Here is a 23,546-nt window from a genome sequence, read left to right on the forward strand (position 1 = left end):
TTTGGGGGGGTGGGGGGGCGCACAGGTCATGGATAGGGCAGAGGAGAACAACAAGGAAGATGCAGCAGCAGAAGGTGGAGGTGGAGGAGAGGGGCGAGGGAGATGCGTGATGAGGGAGGGCAAGGGAGATAACCTCATGAGGAAGAGATCTCCAAAACCTTCTTGTTATGGTTATTGCATGTGAGGTCGAACACAGGGTACCCACAAGTCTCTAGCTGCAGCACTTTTCTGCTTCTCTCTTTCTCTCTTCACTCCTCCCCTCCTCTTTGTCTCAAGGCTCATACTTCCCTGCCCCACCAAAAGAGGTAAAGCTGAATCCTTTCTCCTCAAAACCTGCAACGCCTAGCTTTGCAGATCGCAGCTCCACTGCGCCCATCCCACCAAAACACCCACTTGAAGCTAAGTCCACCTTCCCAGGACCCCCTAAAGCAAAAAAAAAAAGAAGGAAGCGGAGCTCCAATTTCATCACTTTCTATCTCTTCCTCTCTGTTACACTTTTGATTTCTATCTTTCATTGAGAGAGTCTCTCTTCTTCTCTTCTGTCCCCCACCTCTGATGTGGCCACCATGGAGAAAATCACCAGGTCGGAAGTTGAGCAACAACTCATCAATATTCTCCTGCTATTCATTCAAAGACATTCAGAATACATGCAAAGAAGATGAGGATCCTCCATCTCTCTCTCTCTCTCCCCCTCACTTCTTCAGAATATTCCCACCCCACACTTCCCTCTAAACAAATGGGCCCTTAATGAATTTCATCACAGAATAAGGACAATGCCAATGTTTCCAAACATCAACTAGAAATCTCACTGTTATACATACACATATCCGGAAAAGGATAAGCAACTGATGACAGGCCAGTGACCCACCTTGATTATTATCTTAACTCATGGCTTCAATAAGTCTAAATTATCATGGAAAATCTTTGAGTTTCTCTCCGTATGACCGAAAGATCACGCCGACAAGAGCACAGCTGAACAGATATGAAATCCCTCCCCCCACCCCAAAATAATAATAATAATAATAATAATAATAATGAAGACAGAAGAATCCCTTCCAGATAGTAACCCTACCCCTTGCTAGGATCACACTCAATGAACAGAGTAAATAAATGAAGGCAGGTCAAATCACTAAGGTACAGTAGATGAAAATTACACCGAGGGTCAGAAAACTATTGTCAGCTCTTGCTGATGGAAAAATCTAGAGGTCCCTAGGGAATCACTATATCAGTTTGGCGAGAAGAACAAGCTAATTGTTCAACACCCTAATATATTTGCACATCCCATAATAGGTCACACAGGAAAAATGATGCCAAAGTACAAGAAGAAGACAGGATCAACCGATCAACACAAATAAGCCAATAAGGTCAAGAAAAAGGTGACAACATGTTTCAGTCAAGATTAAAAGTAAGGAGTAGATTTAGATGACACGCAAGGCCTCTAGCAGCATCAAGTGAAATGAATTAAAAAAGGAGCTTAGAGTTGGTTCTACGCAACGCTGTATAGAAAGCATAGCGTACTTGTACTTCTAATCACTATAGAACCATATTGAACGAAAGGCATTTCCATATAATTAAACATGCATCTAAGTTGGAACAGTAATCAATAGGAGGAGATAAAGCTCTCTAGCTGATCAAACACTTAGCCAATACATAACCTTGCAAAAACAGCAAATGGAGAGAAGAATAAATCTACAGTTGTGAGTACAACAAGTACACCATACAAATGAGAGAATCCAATCTGTAGTTTTGCTAAGAGAACAGAATATTTATAAAACCCTGGAAACAAATAAAGATGATATGATATATGATAATCACATTGCAATCTCTGACATGGTGCAAATCAAGATACAATTCAAGAATGCTTTTTCGTTACCACCTAGAAAAATCCTATGACAAAGTCCCTAGAGAGTTAATATGGCGTGTACTAGAGAAAAGAAGGATGTCGAGTAAAAATGTGGGTATAATTAAAAAAAAGTATGAGGATGTGGTGAGTAGTGTGAGAACTGTGGGAGGGCAAGGAAGTGAGTTCCCAATTACAATTGGGCTACATTTGAGGATCAGCTTTAAGCACTTATTATTTCCACTTATCATGGATAATTGAACCAGGACCATTCAAGACAAGGTTCCATGGTGTATGCTCTTTGTTGATGATACTATTTTGGTGGATGAGACAAAATTAGAGATTAACGCTAAGTTGGAGATATGGAGATCAAACTTGGAATCAAGAGGTTTTAAGATGAGTAGAATGAAAACATAATAATGATGAGTAACTTTAGTCACACAAATGGATAACGAAAATAGTGAAAATTGAGGAGAGAAAGATATTGCAAAGTTATTATTTTAGATATCTAAGGTCAACCATAAATAAAGAAGGTAATACAGAAAATGATGTGTCACAGAGAATTAAGGTGGGATTGATGAAGTGGAATTATGTGTCCGTAGTGTTGTGTGACCAACATATTCCTTTAAAACTTAAAGGAAAATTTTATAGGACATTTGTATGACCGGCTATGATGTACAGGTCGGAATGTTGGGCAATTAAGAAGCATCATATAGATAAGCTATGTGTAGCAAAGATGGGAATGGCGAGATGGATGTGTGGCAAAACTAGGACGGACAAAGCAAGGAACAACCATATTATAGTTGATTTGGGAGTTGCCTCAATTCATGATGAGCTTCAAGAAAGTCGTTTGAGGTGGCATGGCCATGTTCAACTAAGACATAGGGATACACCAGTAAAGAGGAGTGACCTAATTCAAACTAAAAAAACTAAAAGAGCTAAAGGTAGACAAAAAATGATCAAAGGAAAAGTAGTGAGGAAAGACATACATAGTTTAGGTCTTGACCCAATTATAACCTCAAATAGATATGATTGAAGGGCAAGGATCCATGCAATCGACACTCGACCCCATTTAAGTGAGATTTTACTGAATTATTGTTGTTATGTTCCTTTCCTTATACTATTACTATTCTTACTTTGTCCTTGCACGGACCAGGTAGCCGACCCCATTTGTTGTAGGATGGGCACGGCCCTCCAAACTCAACTAGAGTTTTCTAGGTGTCAATCGATTATAATAATTTTTCCACAGCCTTGTGGATCCTCAAATGTTAGATGGTGGTTCTAAATTTTGATAGAAGGGCTTAGTAAAAGTGAACAAAGTGTGGCTAGAGATATCTGAATTCAGGGAAAATTGAGGGAATGTTTAGAAAGAGGTAATTAGGTTGCGGACAGGAGAAATTAAATTTCCGTAGGGATTTCTTGGATGTGGGTCGGAGGTAGTGTTAATTCCTTAAGTCTTAACAGGGTATTAATAAGAAAACATCCACTACCAAGGGTTTTGGGGGTTTAAGTCCGGTTGCAATGGAGGAACGGATTAATGAAAGCATGAACATAGGTGTGTAAGTTGATACACTAATAGGATTATTTGACAGAAGAAAATGATATCAATCAATAAAAGCTCATATAATGTAAAAGAGTGTAAGTGAAAAAGGGAAGCTTAACCTTTGTCTGGAAATCAGCTTCCATCGAAGCTGCCCTGTAAGCGTTATCGACAATCTCTTTAAAAGAGGGTTTCAAAGGGAGAGACTTGTCAATCCAGACACCACTCGCAAAGGACAAACGCGGCCCGCCGCTTTCGCTACCGTCGGCCAAGATTAGACTGACGATCACTTGAGCAAACGAGTTGAGATCTCCATTACCTTTCGACTTGAGAAAGGAAAGCATCTGGTCTAGGGTTGGACCCTTAGAACCCGCAGCGATCAAACTCAGAACAACATGGATCGACACGGGAGAGAATACAAGATTAGAGTCCTTCGCTTCCGTCAACAATAAGCTCTTGGAGATTTCTAAAGAGAATTCGGTTTGGTCGGCGATCGATTTTCTGAGATCCATTGGACGCTCAAAGCAGAAAAGAAGACGCTGCTATGTTTGATCAAGATTGAAGTTTTCGAGAGTCGGCAAGAATGGATGCTCGAATCGAAAGACAGTGGAGCTTCCAGTCCTTGATAGTTGAAGAATAACTGAAAGTCGCGGTTTTGTTGGGTAAATGAAAGTAAAGTACGGGGGTTTTGAAACAGTGCTCGGATTTGAAAAGTAAACATGAATGGATGCTCGAATCGCCATACACGTTTGAGAGCAAACTGATCAGATCGACCTCATGAAATTAAAAAATGACATTTGTGTTGATACTTCTTAACGCACTCTCATTGGTCTTCGTATATGCATAAAAACTGCACTCTTTCAAAGAAAATATATATTTTTTTTCTTTGATAAATAAGAAAATAGTTTGATAGTTGGTACAAGTACACTCTCAGAGTCCCAGACACACAGCACCATAAAAAAAAAAAGTCTTGCCCCGCTCTGTAAATGTTACCAAGCACCCTTTCATTGGCCCGCAGCAGTGGAGTATACCTATGCCAATTGTCAGAGTTCTATGCTTTTTTTTTCCCGCATTTTGGATCATTTGATCATGTGAGGAGAAGTCAAACAAAATTTCTCATCATTACAGTTTATTGTTCCACCTACAAAACTTTCAGGCATCAACTACTTAATTAATATGCATCTTGAAAGAATGATTTGACAATTTCAATTAAATGTTACCTAGGGAAGTTGAGGCTAAGCACTTGGTGGTGACCTCAGGTTGCTTGATCTTGATATGAATTTATTATGAGAAAATGAACACTTCATAATCATGTGGCCTCTATATTCAAAAGGGTGATGAAATGACACTTCGTTTCCATCAAATCTTAAAATTCCTCCACCTATTTATATCTATGTACACCTACTTCGTTGGCCCGCACTAATGCAAAGACCATACAGGTTCTTTTCCCATTTATTATATGGTTGAAGGAGATTTTTTTTCCCTTGGTTGAAGTTCTTTTCAATTTATAAGAATGTGTCATGGTGAGGAGATCTTAATATATTGTTATCTATTCTTCAATGCAATATCGATATGGGAGCTCGACATGTGTCTATGGAATTGTATTCGTATCTTCATATATTTTTGTTTATTCTCTCCCTTTTAAATATAAAATTATGGATAATGGTTGTGAAAGTCTACATTTTTCTTTTTTAAATGGAAAAAAGTATGTTTGAAGTTTGAACCACGGGTATTCTATGTGTCCCTTTGTAGAGATTTTTATATTTATTTTATCATTCTTTTGTTTATCTTCTATTTATATATATAAGAGAATTTTCAAGAATACACATTTTCACTTGTGAAACCTAGTTTTCTTGTCTAAATTATTTACCATTATTACTAAGGACCATAGGAGAAATAGTGAGGAATGACATATTTACATGCATAATCTAGGTTTTATCCGAAGTATGATCGCATAAAGAACCGATTGGGTCAACTACAAATCCATGAAGTTGACCCATACCTTGAATGCACACTCATTGGAAACCTCACGCATCTCTTAAAAAAAAAATAAAAAAATAAAATAAACATACCCAATGAATGAGGCTCCCACCACTGAAAGGTATGGTGAGGGTCAAAATGTATGTAGCCCTTACTCCCTCTTTATGAACAGGTTGTGTTCCTAAGTTGCCATGGAGTAACCCTACCATTGCACCAAGACCTATTCTCTAAATAGAAAACCATAAAGTTCATGACAATTGTCTAGACATAACAAGGAAACTTTGCCCATGTACATGCCAGCTTATTTTACATCGATGACATTAAAATACAAAGCTTCATTATCATCATTACCTATTGAATTCACCTTAGTTTTTCAAGGTGAATCTCTTGCAATGAGGTCAGGTCTTTTGTCTACACTGTGTAATTAGGATACCTTGTATCGTCCTTTTTCTATCTAAAAATAAATAAATAAATAAATAAATAAAATCCTAGGGACATAATAGAAATGAAGCCAAAATAATACAGAAAGTACAGTATGTAAATGGCTTTGTCAACCTTTGACATAATGAAACTAGACAATTCACGCCAATGTACCTGTATTTGCCCAGCTGCTGCATGTATTAAAAGGGGAAAAACAAAAAAAATATCCATGAATGTCCAAGGGAGAATGGACTCTTGATACAATAAAAATGATGTAAAGAGTATCCCCAAGTAAAATAGACACAAATGGATGGAATTACAGCAAGAACATCCATGAATATCCAGCAATTACTGATTAAAACTCACCCTAAGGCACCAAACATAAGATGTTGAATTTAAAAATAAAATAAAATGAATTGAAGGTATGTCCATAGAGGAAGAAAAATTTTGGTACCATTAAAGACAGGTTGTATAAGATTATGGATACAAACCCCATGTCCCTTCTTCCTTCCTTGAGCTCCCTTGCCATCCAAAATGTCTCATTTGCAAATGGGTTGTTGACGGTTAGCTCGTTTATTCGGCCAATTTATTTCAAGTGTGTAGTGGTGACGTCATGTCAAACCTTAACTTGAACCGATGAGCTAGACCGAGCTGATTTATTTTTGCTCCTATTAGAAAAGGCGTGATCCTTTATTAATTGCTAATCTAGATCTTTGAAACTCTGATTCAAGAATCCTATTGTCAATAGGATAATCTCATAACTCCATATTTGACCATCAGATCTTATGAGAATCTTCATTTTTTCAAAGGCAAATTATCCAAACTATACTTGTTAGATCTTTTCAAATATTGTAATTTTTTTTTTTTTTTTAAAGTAGAAACACTTTATTAATGAACAGACAATGTTTATGAAGAGTCATCAAACAAAGATTGCCACGCAAAATGGGGAGGGGAAGAAAAGAAGTGCATGGAATATTGAATATTTGTGGTTTTAGAGGCCAAGCAGTTCGCAATAGAATTGTTGTCGCATAGAAAGTGTTCGAATCTGAGATCTTTTAACCTAAGAGCCAAATCATGACAATCAGAGATGATGAGTTCGATGCTCCATGGACAAGTGGTAGAAGTTCTATTCAGGAGCTTGATCACGAGCAAGTTATCACTTTCGATGATAATAGAGTCCAATCCAAGAACATTGGCTAACAAGAGAGCCTTTCTAAAGAATTATGAGGCCCATGTGGTTAAGATTTTAAAACTCGGGATTGATTTGAATCGAATTGGTATCGATTGTGATTAAACTTGATTGGACAAATTTACCCTTTTCCATAGGTTTTAGACCATTTTACCCTTATAGGTCAAGGATCAATCTTAGCAAATAAATAACATATTTGTTTGCTTTCAAGTGAGTTTCAATTACTTTATCCCATAATTTCATAGAAAGATTCATGATTTTTATTCCTTTATAATTATTACATCAATCTAGCTTCACAATGTTTTTATATTATTACATCAATTTGGTATCATAATGTTTTTCACTCATTAATCCGACATTTTTCTTCAATTGTTTTAATTTTTAAAATTTTTAAAATATTAACAAAAAAAGATGTTTATGATGCACGAGACTCCCACAATGCAAGGTCTAGGGTAAGAACTACTATACGTAAGTGACGATAGAAACGGTAAACGTCGATTCCGATCTGAATCAGCACTAGTATTGGAATATTCCACCAATTATGGTGTACAGATCTGAATGGGGCGATTCCAGATCCGATTTGCGAACTCTTGAAAACATGTTTCGACGAAGGGGTGGAAGTCGGTTGATTCAGGGTCTTAAGCCGGGCATTATTGTAACTCTACTAAAATTGAAGAAGGATGTCGAAATACCGCACCAGATATTCTTGGGAGGAGATTTCCCTCCTTTGTTTCCCTTATTTCTCCTCAGACTCCTTTTGCTCTCTCTCTAGTCTGTAATCTGTATCGCAGCTGAGCTTCAAATCTTTCTGATTTTGCACAATCAAAACAACTTGTAGCTGAAATGGGTGGAGGAGAAGAAGAAGAAGCGCATTTGCGTCCAGAGACGGACAACAACAAGAGGAAGTTGGAAGAAATCCAGCTCGCGAAGCAGAAAGCTCAGGAGATTGTAGCTCGACTTGTTAATGATGCTGGAACCAAAAGAACTCGCTTCGACGACTCCTCAGAAGATCCCTCCAGTGATTCTCAATCGCATCCTCAATTTTCGGGTAAACCCCCCTCTTTAGGGTTTTAGTTTTCGGATATCTCGTCTATGTTTCTGTATTTTCTCTTCAAATTTGTTATTCTATGGTTGGTAGTTTAGTATAGAAGATATTTATCCCTGAAACCCTAATCATAGTGACGCATTAGAGAAGAATACGAGAGGAGATTCATTCACATGTTATTTGGTACGGGACTGTGTTTTGGTTACTCAGTTCCTTTTATATATGGTCCTAGCCTAAGTTTTTAGTTTAAATTGGGAAATATCTATATGTTGGAAACTGTGATTCTGGAGACATAATGCTGATGCGTTTTTCATCATTTTTTCCTTACTTGAGTTGATTGTAACAGTCTCTTCGCACACAAATTTTGCTTCTTGGAGGGGAGGAAGGTTGGTTTGACACAGTATGAAAATGAAAATGAAAAACAGAGAAATGCTAGCATACTAACGAAGAAGAGAGGAGAAATGGTTACTTCGTGGACGAAATGCAACGCTCTACTATTGTAACTGCAGCCGGCCTTAATTATCATCAAACCTTTCTTGTCTCCTTTTTCTAGGGGGTATGAGATACTTTTCTTTTTCAGATATAGTTACTTTTCCGATCGTAGTAAAAAGGAAAAACCACGAATATCCACAAATAATGTGGATTGAAGTTAGTGACAAGTGAAACTTAGCCCTTCACTCAAGTCAGAAAAGGAAATAAATACAAATCAGATTAGGACATTCTTCTGTGGAGTTGGATCTGTCGACCATAAAATTCTTTCTCTGAAGCTGCTCATTCTTTTTGTAAACCATCAATCATAGGGCAAAGATCGGCTGTCTCTGGCATATTATGGTTAAAGGCTCTGGTATTCTTTTCAATCCAAATACCTCAAATGATAGCATGTGCAAGAGTATATGAGAGAATGTTACCTTTTCGTGCAAACCGATACAAGGCCAAAGAGGAAACAAAATTTTGGCATTACTTGAAGGGGAAACAGAAATTTGGTATTACTTGGGATTATTGCTCCCCCAACCCCCATAAAAAAAGGTAATCTTTGTCCTATGATTGTTATTGCGTAGAACACCTGTTGCATTACAACAAGTGTAAAGTAATAATCGGCTTACAATATTTATTGGGCAAAACATTAAAAAAGGGGGGGGGGGGAGGGGGTTTCAAAACTCCAATCCTCCCACCGCTATGAAAATGCTGCTTCTTTTTATCAAGTTTTTGTTGTCCAATGTTTACAATAAAGCTGCAGCCTTCTAAATCTTGAACAAGGAATTCATTGTAAGAATGATCATATAAGTATGTAATGATTTATCCCTCAATATCCTTTATCCCACTGGCACACCTAGATTATGATCCAATGGTAAGGTGCGAATGTTGCGACCTGGTGGTCAAGCGGTTGAAACAGCCTCTCGACATTCTCAGGGTAAGACTATGTAGTTCTCGACCCCAGACCTTGCACATGCGGGAGCCTCGTGCACCGCATACACCCTTTTTTGCACACTTAGATTATGACTCTGAAACCTGTTGCACAACCAGTTCCTTCCTTCAGCTCCCTAGTCTGGAAATTTGATGAAGGAGGGATTCATTGGACCGGGCTGAACCCATTTGATTGCTTCAACGAAGAAGCAGGTCCGAGATTGGTATTTGTTCAGTAGGAAAGTTAGAATTTATTTCATTTGGAAAAGATATGCAATCTCTTATTTTGGGGTCCCTCTATAGCTTTGATACCAAATCAGAATTGATCTCGAACTAGTAAAGCCACCGAGAGATTAATTGCAACAGGATTGCTTGTAGAGGCAAATCAATATTGATGACAGAATTTTCTAACCCTTACGTTTTGCACCTCTTTTTATTTGATTTTCTTACGTACAAACTACAAAAAGAAGAAATAAAAGAGATATGACCTAGAATCACCACTAGGTCTGTGGGAAGGGCATCACCAATCCCAACCTATTGCATTTGCTTCACCACAATAGGGCTGGAGCTGCATCACCACAGTCCAAGAAACAACATTACCAGTGACTCAAAATGAGGCAAAAGCCAAGTTTCTCAATCACTCAAAATGGCAGTGGAGGTTTGTGGCCCATATCCTTTATTTATAACTTCCATAGCAATCACAAAAATAGGAAGCTCCTATGTATGGTATGAGGAATCCCTTATAACTTAAATCTCTTTGCAAAATAGAAACTACCTTGAACATTACAAATGGAAATTATGGCTGGAATGTTGGACATCTGTCCAGCCTTTTAGAAATACTATAAAATAAAGAATTCAACTTTTTAAAATAGAAACTAAGACTAATCCCGTATAGGACTCACATCCCTCATATTTGGGCTTATAGAATTGTCTGATTACAATAGGAATCTAAAAAGATACTATGCCCATGGCCTATATAACCCATTAGACACTCAAAGCTAAACAGATTGGTCCATTCTTGGTCCAGTTCAATGGCCTAGTTTGCTGCTGCCTTCTTGTTCTTCTGAACTATGTCAGAACTGCTCAATTTGGGATCATTGAGTCACATAATTTATTTTCATCAATTTTCATTTAAGTTGCTTCTCTGATTGGCTGATGAGATTGAGGTTGTAGTTGGTTCTATGAAACAGAAGAGCTGGACAATTGCTTTCCTCCTTGGCTTCTACTTTTTTGTGGGTTTGAAAAATAGAAGATCTTGGGTCTTATTCATCTTGTATTTTATTTTAAAACATTTATTTTGAAATAATTAAGATAATGTTTTGTAAGATGTATTGTTGAAGTGTGATGATTTACCTTGTTTGAATTACCTAAGTAATGAAATGGAAATGAATTTCATATAATTTGTTTGTTTATGTTTTGTTTTGTTTTGTTTTTTTTGTTTTTGTTTTTTGTGTGTTTTACGCTGACACATTTTCTCGACATATATTTTATTTGCTCCGCTTCCTATTTCAGCTTTATTGAGGAGCATTTTTATTTGGAAATCTATGACTATTGGATTTTGTAGACAAACATTGGATCTCTCTCAAATTTGAAGGGACATTTATAGTTTTTGTATTAATTATTCATCTTATAAATTATTCTATTAATTGTGTGTGCGTAGGGGTTTAAGCTATGATGAATCAATGGTCCTAAGTTTTTTAGATTCCTAATACTGATATCATAGTACTAAATTCATTTCAAACTAGACAGGCACTTGCTTTAGGTTGAGAAGTTAAACTTGCTTCACCATTTTACCTCCGTTTTTGGAGAAGTACTTCCAATATATTGTGATCTCTATACTCTTCTAGTTTTCCCATCAAAACCTGTCATTTATTGCATCATTAATATACTCAAAAGTTTCTGGCATTTGACAACTTATGTTATCCATTTGTGTACCACATACAATCCATTGTCTAGAACCTGTATCAGAGTCATTGCAGTCATTTTCTTAGTTAGCTTACTTTGGGCGGTTGGAAGAAATGTGAAGACGTGGATGAATATGATAGCCCCACAAAAATTGTCGATTGCTATCCTTATTCTTGTGGGTTGAGAACCGGGCTGGCCAACTCCATTTAGAGGTTCACACAAATTTTAACATACTGACATAGGCATCCCCAGAAAACCTAGAAAAGGAGCCTCAAGAGGACATCTGGGAGTAGGCTTAACATGCCTAGTGTACGTATCATCTATATCGATGGATATACAATGGTTCTCAGGTGGCCATGTTGCCTACAGTGGGGGCCATGCACTTTGCATGGGGCATTTTTCTACTGGTCAAGCCAGTGAGCCATCGAACAGGTGAGTTGAAACTTGAAACCCTTATGATATAAAGGATGTGTAAATTTGAAGTCAGAAATTTCCTCTTGGTTCAAGACATCAGGTCAAAGAGAAGCCTTTATTACATCAAGCCAAATAGTTTCCTTTGACATGTAGCATGTTCCTTGTTTCACTGAACTAATGCTTGCTTGACTTTTGGGTTCTGTGCGTTCCTGTTGACATGCTTCAGCCAGGAGCATAGATGCTTTAGGCCACCTGTTTATGTAAATACCGCGAGTCAAGTAGAAAAAAGGCTGGCAACTCTGCTACTTACCTTGTGTTATAGCAAAACCTTCCCTTCTTTGTAACTTCTTCAGTCAGCAAATAAGAACACATAGGCTGAATAAATCCTTGAGGCCCCTTGGTTGAGCCACTTATTAGGGAACTTACACTTACTACACCTGCCACATCAGCATCCACCAAATTCTACCAGTTTCTTTCCCACAGTTGCTTTTCCCTATAAATATTTTTTTCTGTTGATATGGAAGTGTGCTTTACGCTCCTTCAATGTCCATCTTGTACTAATATGTCTATTTCTCGTACTTTTTCTTTTCGGATGTCATCCAGACCTTGCGCAAAAGCCTTCCATTCAACTTTCTTCAAACTCAACGATGGGTTCCTTTCCGTATGCTTCACAATCAGGTTCATATCATGCTTTCCAAGGCACTAGTAAGAAAGTAGAGATACCAAATGGCAAGGTACTCGTTGATTTGTCTTATTGTCTGTCTGATTGCCCTATGGTGCTTGCTTGTTATTGGGAAGATTTTTCCTATCCTTGAACTTTTGCTTGACAGGTTGGAGTAATTATTGGGAAAGGAGGGGATACAATAAAGTATCTTCAGCTTCAGTCAGGAGCTAGGATCCAAGTTACCAAGGACACAGAAGCTGATCCATATGCTCAGACAAGAAATGTAGAATTGACTGGTACAGCAGAGCAAATTAGTAGGGCGGAACAACTAATCAAGGATGTACTTGCAGAGGTGCAAATTTTATTTATTTTTACTAAGAGAATTGTTTTTTTTTTTCAATTTTTTTTTTAATTAGTAATGAGCACTATTGCCAAGGTGTTCCTTGCTGACATCCAGTTTCCTTCCCCTTTGAGTTTTTTTTTTTTTAATTTAAATTTAAATTTATTTCTTTATTTATTTTTTAAAACAATCATGTTTGCCTTTTGGGTGGGTAGACGGACACGGGGGGATCTGGTCCATCTGCAACTCGTGGATCATATCCTATGCAACAGGGAGGCGAGCAAGTTACGATGAAAGTTCCAAATGACAAGGTAATTTTGCCAGAGTTATCATCCATTCGGTTGGAGCAAGTATTAGAATGATTGCATAAGTGTGAAATGTGCACCCTCTGTTGTTTTTTCTAGGTTGCTTTGATCATTGGTAAAGGTGGTGAAACCATAAAGAACATGCAAAGCAGGTCTGGAGCTCGTATTCAGGTTGGTAATTTTGCAATATGGGAAGTGTGTAAATTACTTGATTATCTATAAATTAAACTTTTTAATACATTTGGACATATGGTTGACTCAATTGGTAGTTGGATATTTTTCTCTATTTGTACTAGTTAGTTGATCCCATTAAGTTGGGATAAGGATTTGTTGCTGTATATTTTTCTCTTTTCAATGTGTTCTGTGATCAGGATAACTTGCAACTTACATGCAGGACCTTCACAAATTTGTATGAACATAGCTTACTTTGGGAAAATGTGTAGATTTTAGAATAATTTATTAATTACATGCCTTTCTGTGTGTGTTTTACTAAGTAACATTGACAATTATATGGTTGCTATAATTATAAAACTACATCAAGTCATCAACGCTGTATGATGGGACAGAGTGGTGGGTAGTTTTGAAACTTGTTTATAAATGATAAAATGACTGATTGGAATGAGAAGATTAAGATGGATGATTGGCAAGACTCAGAAGTGGCTAGAATTTGAATTGGAGGGGATTTTGGTGTAGTTCCAAAAGGTAAGAAGTGTTAGTTCAGCTGAAATAGTTTCAGCCAAGTGCAATGGAGGTCATTGAATTCCCCAGTGAAAGCTGATTTTGTGCGAGCTGAATGCCCTGAAAGGGTAATATGGAGGCTAAGTAGACTTGGCGAGGTCCAAAGAATTTCCAGGGTCCATACTAGTGGTCAGGCTAAAGTTAGTTTCATAGAATTTGGAGGTATATGTGGGGCCCTATGCAAAGTGGAACAGGAGATTGTTGTTGTGATGATCAACAGTTAGGTGAGGCTTGGTTGATAACTTGATTGATAAACGCTTTCCTTGGGGCTTGTTTACTCTGATTAATTTCTGGCATTGGTGATTGAACTGTCTGTTGTGGAAGTGTCATCATTTGCGCTTGGATATCCTTGTTACTATTTGAGGAGTCTGTAATGATAAGCAATTTATAATTGATCTATCATCAGAAGCAATTTTCTGTGGTTTTACTAGTTGTGTCCTAGGGAGCTCTTGAAATGCGGTGGGTAAAGTTTCTCAAAATGTTGAAGTTAACCAAGAAGACGAGGAATTGCAAGGACGATGCTACTTTATGTGGAATGTTTTAGCCAAGTGAGGGCTGTTAGTTTAGAACCAAAGTAAAATGAAATAAATTTTTTGTTGGCAAAGTAACTGATGCAGTTGGGCGATGGATCTGGGGAAAGTTTAGTTTTGATTTGATTTCCTTTAGGTTTTAGAAACAATTTCTTTTGGTATTATTTAGCTTCTAATTTTAGATTAGTTTCCATTTTAAATTAGTTTCTTTTTTTTATGCTTGAGTTTTCTTTTATGAGCCATGTAAATCTCTAGTTACGAACAGATTTGAAGAATTTTGGATATTTAAAACTTGCTTGAAGAAATTTTGGGTGTGACCCATGGTTGTCGATTTCCCCTTCCTCCCTCTCTGAACTCTTCTCTTCTTTTCTCTGATATTTTCACTATTTCTTTGTTGATTACTTCCCAAACCTGAGAATATCCTGTTCTGGGCGGTATTTACAGCCCTAGTATTGGAGATCGATCTCCATGGATACTCCTCAGATGAACCTGAGACTTAGGGCGTGAGAACCTCTATCATAGGCGACCTGAACCCACTTGCCTTTCAGCCCCAAAGATCTTTCCAGTCGTGATGAACAAGACCTGCAACAAAGCTGAACCAGAACCTGCTGCCAGTTCTTAGTTGCAGGTGCCATAACTCCTTTTTGTGAGTTGTTTTGTGGTCCCTACCTGGTGGATTAAGAGAGCACTGGGTGCTCAGCCTTCTCCTGAAGTTTCATGTTCAGCCGACAAGGTTTTGGTGAAGTTCTCTCAAGCTGGTTCTTCCGCCACTGCTGGTTGTCTAACGTGAGGAAGAAGAAGACTGGGTTTTATTGATTTACATACTACTGGTTATTACAGATAAGTCCCTCCAACTATAAGTTCTTTATTAAAAGACACCCCCTCTTTACTAGTTTGCAAAATAACCCTCCATTCTTGGTTTTATTTCAGTTTAAGCCCACTACTATTTTTATTTCCAGAATTGCTCCTTTCTCGTTGAAGTTAATTCCTGTTAAGTCCTTAGTCACTTATTTCTCTCTATGAAGCTCCTAAATTTTATCAGAAATTACATTATTGCCCCTGGTTTGCCTAGAGTGAATTATTTGGTTCTTTATTAGGCCCTAAGCGATCCGATTTCAGTCCTTGGGATCCAGATCCGGATCCGCATCAGTAACATGACTCGAAGTGAATGAAAGTAAATGAAATCAATTGAAAGTGAAGTAAAAGCAACAAAGTTTACTTAAAAAAATAACCCTCTACATAAGTTCAAAAAAAATTAATCGAAAGATGCCAGTTGTAACTTTGAAATGGAATGCCTTTTGTTGTTTCTCTATGGTGCTTGTTAGAAAACCCTATGAGATTTTGAATACATTTTGATATTTCATGTTACTGAATGTAGGATACAGATTTATATATTTCTGTTTTAAACTTGTGGTAAAATGATTTAAACATTCATTTTGTTCAGAATTGCTTCAGAAATAGATTGACTGAAATTGCTTTCCCAAATTTGAGATGCTTTTGAAGAGGCTCTGTGATAATTAGAATTATCAGTCATCGAACTGCATGGAACTACAAGTGTTACTGTATACAGTTTTGATCGTGACCATTTTCTTTTTCAAGTTTTATTTAAATTTTATTCCTGTTTCTTTCTTTCTCCATGTTTCCCTTCCTTTTAGTACACATGGAACTGTTAAACGTGCTGATGTCTTTTATTCAAGCCAATAATACTTTGATATATTTGTGAAGGAATAAGTATTTCTGATGCAGCCAACCAACCCCGATTCCAGATTAGGAATCAAAGATCAGATGGGCTGCTCCACAAGCCCAGATCGGAAATATTTTCCTGATAAATCATGAAAAGACTGGCTGGTTTGTTAATTTCAGTAGCTTGCAATAGGGAATAAAGAGAGTAAAGAACGAAAGAAAAAGAAAAGAAGATATAAAGGGATTGATCTGGGCCTGTGAACAGTACCTGTGAGTAGTAACTTGGAGAGAAGAGAGAGAAGATTAGTGGGGTTGTTCTGGGACTGTGAACAGTACCTATGAATAGTAACTTGGTGAGAGACCACACACCACACTCTCACAAATGAAGGAGTGCATCCTTATATAATAAACTTAACAATAGAAACCTAGTAAACTTCAAACACTTTGACACATAGATATAGTCTGACAAAATTTAACGACTAATAATTACCACTAACTAGATTAGTATTAATGAGACTAATGCTAGATAAACTAGGCTTAAATTACTCAACTCCCAAGACTAAGAGGACCAACATACTAAAATATTAAATTAAAAGACTAAACTCGTAGACCCCCCTCCCCCCATGGACCTAAATTTTGGACCTTATAATTAAGCTCATTACAAATAAAAATGCCTAAAAAAATGCCCATAACCAAATATTATCAAAACATGCATTAATGCTTCTCCTGTAACTGCATTAATAATATCTGTAGTCAAAGTCCTGGAGACTCAAACTTTTTTAGCTTCTGGAAGATTGAGGGTTAAATTTTATGCTATTACTAATTAACCACTTATTAATAAATTTCCATTTTCTCTCTAGTTGTTTTCCGAATGAGTGTCATGTGGTTGTTTAACAAGTTAACTTATTATCTGGTTATGGATATCCTCTTCAATAGAAGGCGATAATGCCACTACAGTTGAACTCGATGATTTGGGTTGATACTAAGAAGGTCACTAGTGATTAGAAAACTGGTTGAAAGCTAATATGAAACTTTTTTCCTTACATACTGACAATGGGAAAGCAAGTTCATTTCTAGGACATTTGGACTACTTTGATTTGGTCGAAACTGTTTAGTGGTATTTGCTTTGTCACACATACTTTTGGAATGTTGCATTACTTGGTGTTACTGGATTTTCCTTTCACAATTTGTAATTACAATTTGGATGTTGACTCTTATAGCTGTTCTGAGTATGAGGAGAGTTCTATTTTCTGATCTCATTGATGTGTAGCATGTAGTTCTTTGTAATGATATTTGTAGCAAATATTGCTTCTGTAATAATTTCATCTAGGATTGTCTTAGATTTTTTACTCAGCTAACAAGTTTAGCTTTATCTTCTTTTCTATTGCGAGGTTCTATTTTCTGTATGGTGTGCTTGGCTTCGATCTCATGTTTGGATAGCATCTACATGTGTTTTATATTATTATCATGACATCAATTCTTGTTTAGATAACATCTGCATGTGTTTTATGTCATTATTTTCAATTAATTTATTTTGTGTGTACTTTCCTTAGATTATCCCATTACATCTTCCTCCGGGTGATACTTCAATAGAAAGAACAGTATATATTAATGGAACTAAAGAGCAAATTGAGTCTGCCAAAGAATTGATCAATGAGATACTCAGTGGGGTGAGTAGACCTGTTCTTATGTGACAATTTTGTGATTCCATTCCTAGAAGGCTGAACAGTTACTGTCAAGAATGTTTAATTTCGATCGGCTAGCACTGTAATATGTTTCTTGAGATTATTTTCCATGCTTTTACTTTTTCTTTTGTATTTGTAATTCATCATAGACTCTGGTTAATTATCTGATTGTCAATTTAAGTAGTCTTTTTTTTTTTGGGGGAGGAGGGGGTTTGGAACACACTGTTGAATCTTGTTTCTCTATTTTGGTTGATAGTTGTTAATTAAGCCTATTACCTCATATTGAACAATAAATAATGAATAGCTGGTCTCAGTCAATCTAATCAGATCCGTATTCAGTAGGTCAAATTGGGTCAACTGGACACTGAAAATAAATCACATATGTAAATTGGTATCTTTTTCCTCCCAACTTATTCAAGAGCCCTCACTCAAATAGTTGATTTGCTGGTCTCTCCCTCAATTAATGAATTGCTTCATTTAATAATCACCTTCTACTTCCTGTCTGTAAATATAATTTGAGGGGGAAAAAGACAAGAAGAGGGTAAGGAGACAAATCGCTTGGCAGGAAGAAGAGAGGAGGAGAAGAGAAGAATCAGGTATGGTATACTAATCCCATATGCACTGCCCAACAACACGAAAACTCTTAAAAGAAAACTCATTATTTACTCTAATCATCTCTAATTGATGTGGGTGTATCACATATATAAGAACCTAAAATTTCTATATTGACTCATAAAATGATTCTGTATCACTCTCGCACTCAATAAAGTAAAAAAAAACTCAAAACAGAACTCTACTATTAATTTTCCTAAGCTAACTCAAACACTTAAGTTCTAGTCCCGTGTACTAAGTTTATTCCCACTTTACGGGCTTATAAATTAGGCCCATTATAATGAGACCTGTAACAACAAGAGAACCTGTATCGGTACCTGGTCAGAAGAAAGAAGAGAAGAGATATAAATTCTAAACCACTCCTCATACGCACCAGAAGTCTTTACCAAAAAGAAAACACTCACCAGAAGTTGTAACAGGTGGAAACCTAGTTAGATAACCCATCTTCCGTTTGGCAGTGAGATTAAACTCTAAATCCCTGTGCACAGAGAAGATAAATGGAAGCCACATTCAGTTTAATAGATGTAATCTGAACTCTGATATTATACATGGAAGGTTTAGAATTAGCCATAATGCTATAGAAAGTAGAATTCTTTCACAAAGAATAAACCATATGCAAATAGTCACCAGAGGCACCACCAATAACAACCTGCAGTGGAACAGTAACGAGAGGCATGAACCTCAAAGACAGCAGTAAAAAATATCGAGAACAGAACTCGTTGAGAGGGTTGAAACCCTTAAATGGCAGATGCCAAGCCTTTGAAATCACTGATAGTTTTGCTTGTCTGTTTGGTCTGAAATTTTGATCGCAAACAGTGTAGTAGAGGGAGAAAAAGTCCTCCAAAATTCGCAATGATCAATTCAAAGAGACATACGGCGACCAGTACCCTAGGGGTTCAAGCACCGCCTAGGCGACGCCTTGGCAATTATGATTGTGTCAAAGGATGAACCAACTCGATAAGTATCCTTCTGCAAATCAAAAGAAGGATTTGCTTGTGATGGGCGTAAGAGGGAATAAAATAAAAAGAAAGAGAAGGGGCTGTTTTGGGATTGTGAACAGTACCCATGAACAATACTATAGAAGTAAAATGAAAGAGGAGAGATGGGGGAGAAGAGAGAGAAAGGAGAGGCACCAACCTCCACTTAAAACTCTACCTTGACTTATTCCATTATCAGTAGTGGGTTTGGCCACATGCCTACATAACTGTATAAAGACTAAAAGCAGTGAATCAAAATAGAAACAAAGATTGCCCCACTCTCCCAGTTGCAAACTATATTGGAGATTTTACCTAAACTGACTAGAAACTGAAAATAGAAACTATTCAATAATAGAAACAAAAAAAAAAAGAAAAAAAAAAGAAACTAACCTTAACATGATTGAATTTATAGTAACGTAATCCAGCTTAACAATGAAAATATAATCATAAGAATAAGGAAATAAAATACTAACAGAATCTGGCATGAACAATACAGACGCTAAGTGTAAACCAGAGAACTGGTTCAACACCCATCCCATAGGAACTGGTTTTCTTTCTCCTTTCTGGCAGAATCCTGCATCACTACTTTGTCAATTTCCCTTTGGTTCAAGAAAACTCATGCTCGAGTTTTGTAGAAGGGTAAGAACAAGAACACTTCAATGGGCGATAAAAGCTCCTTAATATAGAAGTAGATTACACAAGGCAACTACTTCCAATGTATTACAGCCCCAAACCAAATCAGATATGATTGCCTAATTAGCCTTGACAAATTACAGCAGTAGGAGTAGAAAACTACCAGAAAAGGACCTCAATGAATACTCGTAATAACAGAAAACAATTCAGTGGCAAGAACCAGCAACCAAGAACCAAACCCTAGGAAGATAGAAGCCTGCGGCTTGGGTTGACAGAGGGTACCTGCGGATGGAGCTGGGAGGCTCAGATGGGGCCCAAACTAGGGTCGATTGTAGACCCTAGGGTGATGAACAAAACACCCAAAGATCTTGGAATTCTGTCGGCTGGTGTAGGAGATCTGCACTTTCTTGATTTCAAACTTTTAGAGAGAGAAATTGGGGAATCTTCAAGAACCACAGCAGATTACTTCAGTAAGTCTTCAAGTGTGGATCGAATGGTCCACTTGGAAGGTAGAACAGAACCCTAAATGGGCTTGCCGATCAGAACTCAGAATCAGAAGATGAGGGAGATCGATTGGACTTCAAGAACACTGATTTACTGCTGGTCGATTCTAGTTCTGATATGCCTTAACAGATCTGAAACTCACTCAATGATGCTCACAGCAAACAATGACTAATAACAGGAAAGTAAAGTAAAGAAAGAAAGAAGTAATCAAGAGAGTAGTGGGTGGGATTGGCTATCTCGGCCCGGGCATCTCACCCACAGCTATCTTGGCTGTTTAGAAGCAATTAACTGCAATAATCTTTGTTTATTAAAATCTGAATTGTGTCTACAGCAGTCCCTTCTTTAAATTGAGGGCTGAAGTTACAATAATAGCAGTCATACTCAAATTAGGAGTTGGACTCCACTTAGGAACTAGAAAATAATTCTAACTACCAACTTAGGGAACAAATAATAGCTAATTAACTTCCTATTATGGGTCGATGGGCCCTTATTAGCTAAGGATCGATGGGCCTTTATTAAATTATTAACTGAGGGTCGATGACCCTACTTGGGCTGGGCTTTCTTTCTGCGATAGCTCAGCCCGTAATGTGGATCTACATCACTCCTTGTCTGCAACTCGAACAAAATCCAAAATATGAACCTTTGACCGGATGACCGTGTCTTGAAACATGTGAGGATGAACAAACTCATGATATAGAAGAAATTTCATTACAATAGGATCTTTAACAAGCTCGTTTTCTTCTCAAAAGGACTTAACTTTCCTCAGTAAGGTCAGTAGAAACTAGTTCTTCATATTGCTTAACCTCTTCAACTCCTTTTGTGGCTGCATTGCTTATGTTATTTTGATTGGCTTCAAAGAGATATCACATTCAGCCCTTTCAAGACAGTAGTTTGTTGTAGATGAGAGGGCTTTAACATACATAAATTTGCTTCAGGATCGAGAACACCTTTTCAAGCTTTGATTGGCTTCAAAGAGCTATCACTTTTAGCCCTTCCAAAAGAAGGATCTACTTGCGGTGGGCTTAAGAAAGAGAATAAGAGAAAAAGAAAGAGAAGATAAGGGGTTGTTCCTGGAATGTGAACAGTACCCATGAACGGTACATTAGAAGAAAGATGAGAATATGAGATTGGAGAAAAGGGAGGGAAGAGAGAAAAGAGAGGCACCAACATCCTCTGAAAACTAAACCTTAACTCATTCCATTATCAGTCATTGGGTTTCGCCATCAGCCTACATAACTTTGTAAAGACTCAAAGTAGGAGATACAAATAGAAAAAAAAGATTGTTGCCCGATCCAATCAGGAAGGAAGGTTAGATACCTTTGACAAGGTTGTATTTTTGGTTGAAATGGGATGGTGTTCAAACTTCAGAGATGCAGTCTAGACAGCCGGCTCTCCCCTTTCTGCCTGGACTGGCTCGGGGAAGGGTCAATCTCCTCCGGAGTATGCTTCACAGCCACTCATTCATCTCTCTCGGCAATTCCTTTCTCCCCTAATGACCCCTTCCCAACCAGCCTGCCTGATCGATCTTTTAAGATCGGAAAATCAAAAAGGAAACTAACCTAAACTCGATTGGAATTATAGTAACCTAATCAAGCCTAACTATTAAAATATAATCATAAGAATAGGGAAATAAAATCCAAACAGAATCTGGCATGAACAGTAAGACGAGAACATGTTAGGTCTAAACCAGAGAACTAGCTCAGAATCGAACCAGACCAACGATTGATAATGAACTGATTCTCTCTCTCCTTTCTAGCAGAATACTGCATTAGTACTGCATCAGATTCTAATTCCTGTGTCGGTAGTCTGATTGTCGGCTGGTATGGGTTTGGAACGTTGTCTACCAATTTTGTATTTATCTTGAAAGTTCTTGGTGCCTGTTACTTTAGTTCAAGACCAGATTATTTTTTCCCAAAAGAAGTTCTAATGTTTTTGTTTTTGGGCAGAATCGTGTCAGAAATCCATCAATGTCTGGTGGTTATGCACAGCCGGGTTACCAACCGCCTGGAAACTGGGTTCCACCGGGGCCTCCTCAAATGCAACAACCTGCTTATGGTTATACACAGCCTGGAACATATACTTCACCACCTTCACCCTACTACGGCAGCTATCCTCCACCACCAGCTAGATGGGATCAGTCAAGTCCATCGAGTGTGCCTCCCGCAACTCAGCAAGCCACTGGGTACAATTACTATGGACACCCTGCCCAGACAGGATCTGCACCGCCTAATGTAAGCTATGGCTATGGTCAAACACCTGCTTCCGGCAATGGCTATGATCAGGGTTACGGTCAGCAGCCACAAGCTTATGGACAGGATGCTGTGACACAGGGCCCTCAGCAGGATCAGCAAAAACCATATGCAGTAGCAGGGTATGGGCCACCCACTACACCGCCTCAGTTTGATGGAACAACTCCACCCCAGCCTTATGGAGCTCAGTCTTCAACCCAACCATCGCCTGCATATCCAGCCCCTTACAGTCAGCCATCAGCAGCTCCGATTGCTGGGTATGGTTCTCAGAGCTATGCTGGGCCTCCTACACATCAACCTGGGTATGACCAGACAGGTTTCACCCAATCGGGGTATGGAGCACAGCAACCAGCTCTTACTGGTGCGCAGCAACCAGCTCCACTCCCTCCACCAGTTCAGATTCAAACTTCACAGCCAGCTTATGGTCAAGCTGGGTATCCTCCACAGCCAGTCCCACCACACTCCAGTTATGTTCAGAGTACTAATCCTCCTGTTTACGGGCAGTCACAACCTTCCCCAACAACTCTTGGATATGCACAGCCAGTGGCTTATGGAGTGGAAAGAAATGGAGAGGGAAATACTGCTCCTCCAAGTTATAGCTCTGCACCTGTGGTACAGGAACCTGCTCACCCTCAAAGCTGAAGGTATGATGGCCAAGAGCTGTTGCTATCTTTTCAGGCATCTTCTGGAACTTTTGAACATAGAGAATTCAGTTAGTCTGCCTATCCTAATGGGATAATTGTGTTTTACTTTATTTTACTTGAAGGCAACCTATGGATGGGAAATGGAGGTCCCAAAACAAGAAACTCCTATCAGAAATCTTGTTCCTAACTGGCATCTTTCTGCTAAGAAAATGATTAGAAATAGAATTTAGATCCAGTTATTTTTA

At 37.9% G+C, this 23,546-nt stretch overlaps 2 protein-coding genes and 1 long non-coding RNA gene across 3 annotated transcripts in view; 1 reads left to right on the plus strand and 2 right to left on the minus strand.

Annotated features, from left to right (window-relative positions):
* Positions 1 to 4,068, minus strand: part of LOC122074580 (serpin-ZX-like) — a 6,497-nt gene extending 2,429 nt beyond the window's left edge. The window contains exon 1 of the mRNA XM_042639467.1: positions 3,503 to 4,068. Coding sequence (XP_042495401.1) covers positions 3,503 to 3,892 — 390 coding nt within the window. The 5' untranslated portion in view covers positions 3,893 to 4,068. The remainder of the gene's footprint in view (positions 1 to 3,502) is intronic.
* Positions 4,069 to 7,604: 3,536 nt separating this feature from the next.
* Positions 7,605 to 23,546, plus strand: LOC122073787 (far upstream element-binding protein 2-like). The gene is made up of 7 exons (XM_042638418.1): positions 7,605 to 8,017; positions 12,341 to 12,471; positions 12,568 to 12,753; positions 12,957 to 13,052; positions 13,146 to 13,217; positions 17,551 to 17,667; positions 22,355 to 23,546. Exons 1-7 carry the CDS (start codon positions 7,813 to 7,815, stop codon positions 23,297 to 23,299), a joined length of 1,752 nt encoding a protein of 583 aa, XP_042494352.1. The 5' UTR covers positions 7,605 to 7,812; the 3' UTR covers positions 23,300 to 23,546.
* Positions 16,229 to 20,320, minus strand: LOC122073788. The gene is made up of 3 exons (XR_006138872.1): positions 20,187 to 20,320; positions 18,699 to 18,772; positions 16,229 to 16,333 (listed from the first exon to the last, which is right to left on the minus strand). It is a non-coding gene; the product is annotated as an uncharacterized LOC122073788 (long non-coding RNA).

The sequence above is a fragment of the Macadamia integrifolia genome, chromosome 3 (assembly GCF_013358625.1).
Source record: "Macadamia integrifolia cultivar HAES 741 chromosome 3, SCU_Mint_v3, whole genome shotgun sequence".
Lineage (NCBI taxonomy): Eukaryota > Viridiplantae > Streptophyta > Magnoliopsida > Proteales > Proteaceae > Macadamia > Macadamia integrifolia.

Excerpts from the sequence above, each read along its gene's own strand:
- LOC122073787 (XM_042638418.1), top strand. The coding sequence starts at position 7,813 with ATGGGTGGAGGAGAAGAAGAAGAAGCGCATTTGCGTCCAGAGACGGAC. Across the intron at positions 12,472-12,567 it reads TAGAGATACCAAATGGCAAG|GTTGGAGTAATTATTGGGAA; the intron begins GTACTCGTTGAT and ends TTTGCTTGACAG. Across the intron at positions 13,053-13,145 it reads TGAAAGTTCCAAATGACAAG|GTTGCTTTGATCATTGGTAA; the intron begins GTAATTTTGCCA and ends TGTTTTTTCTAG.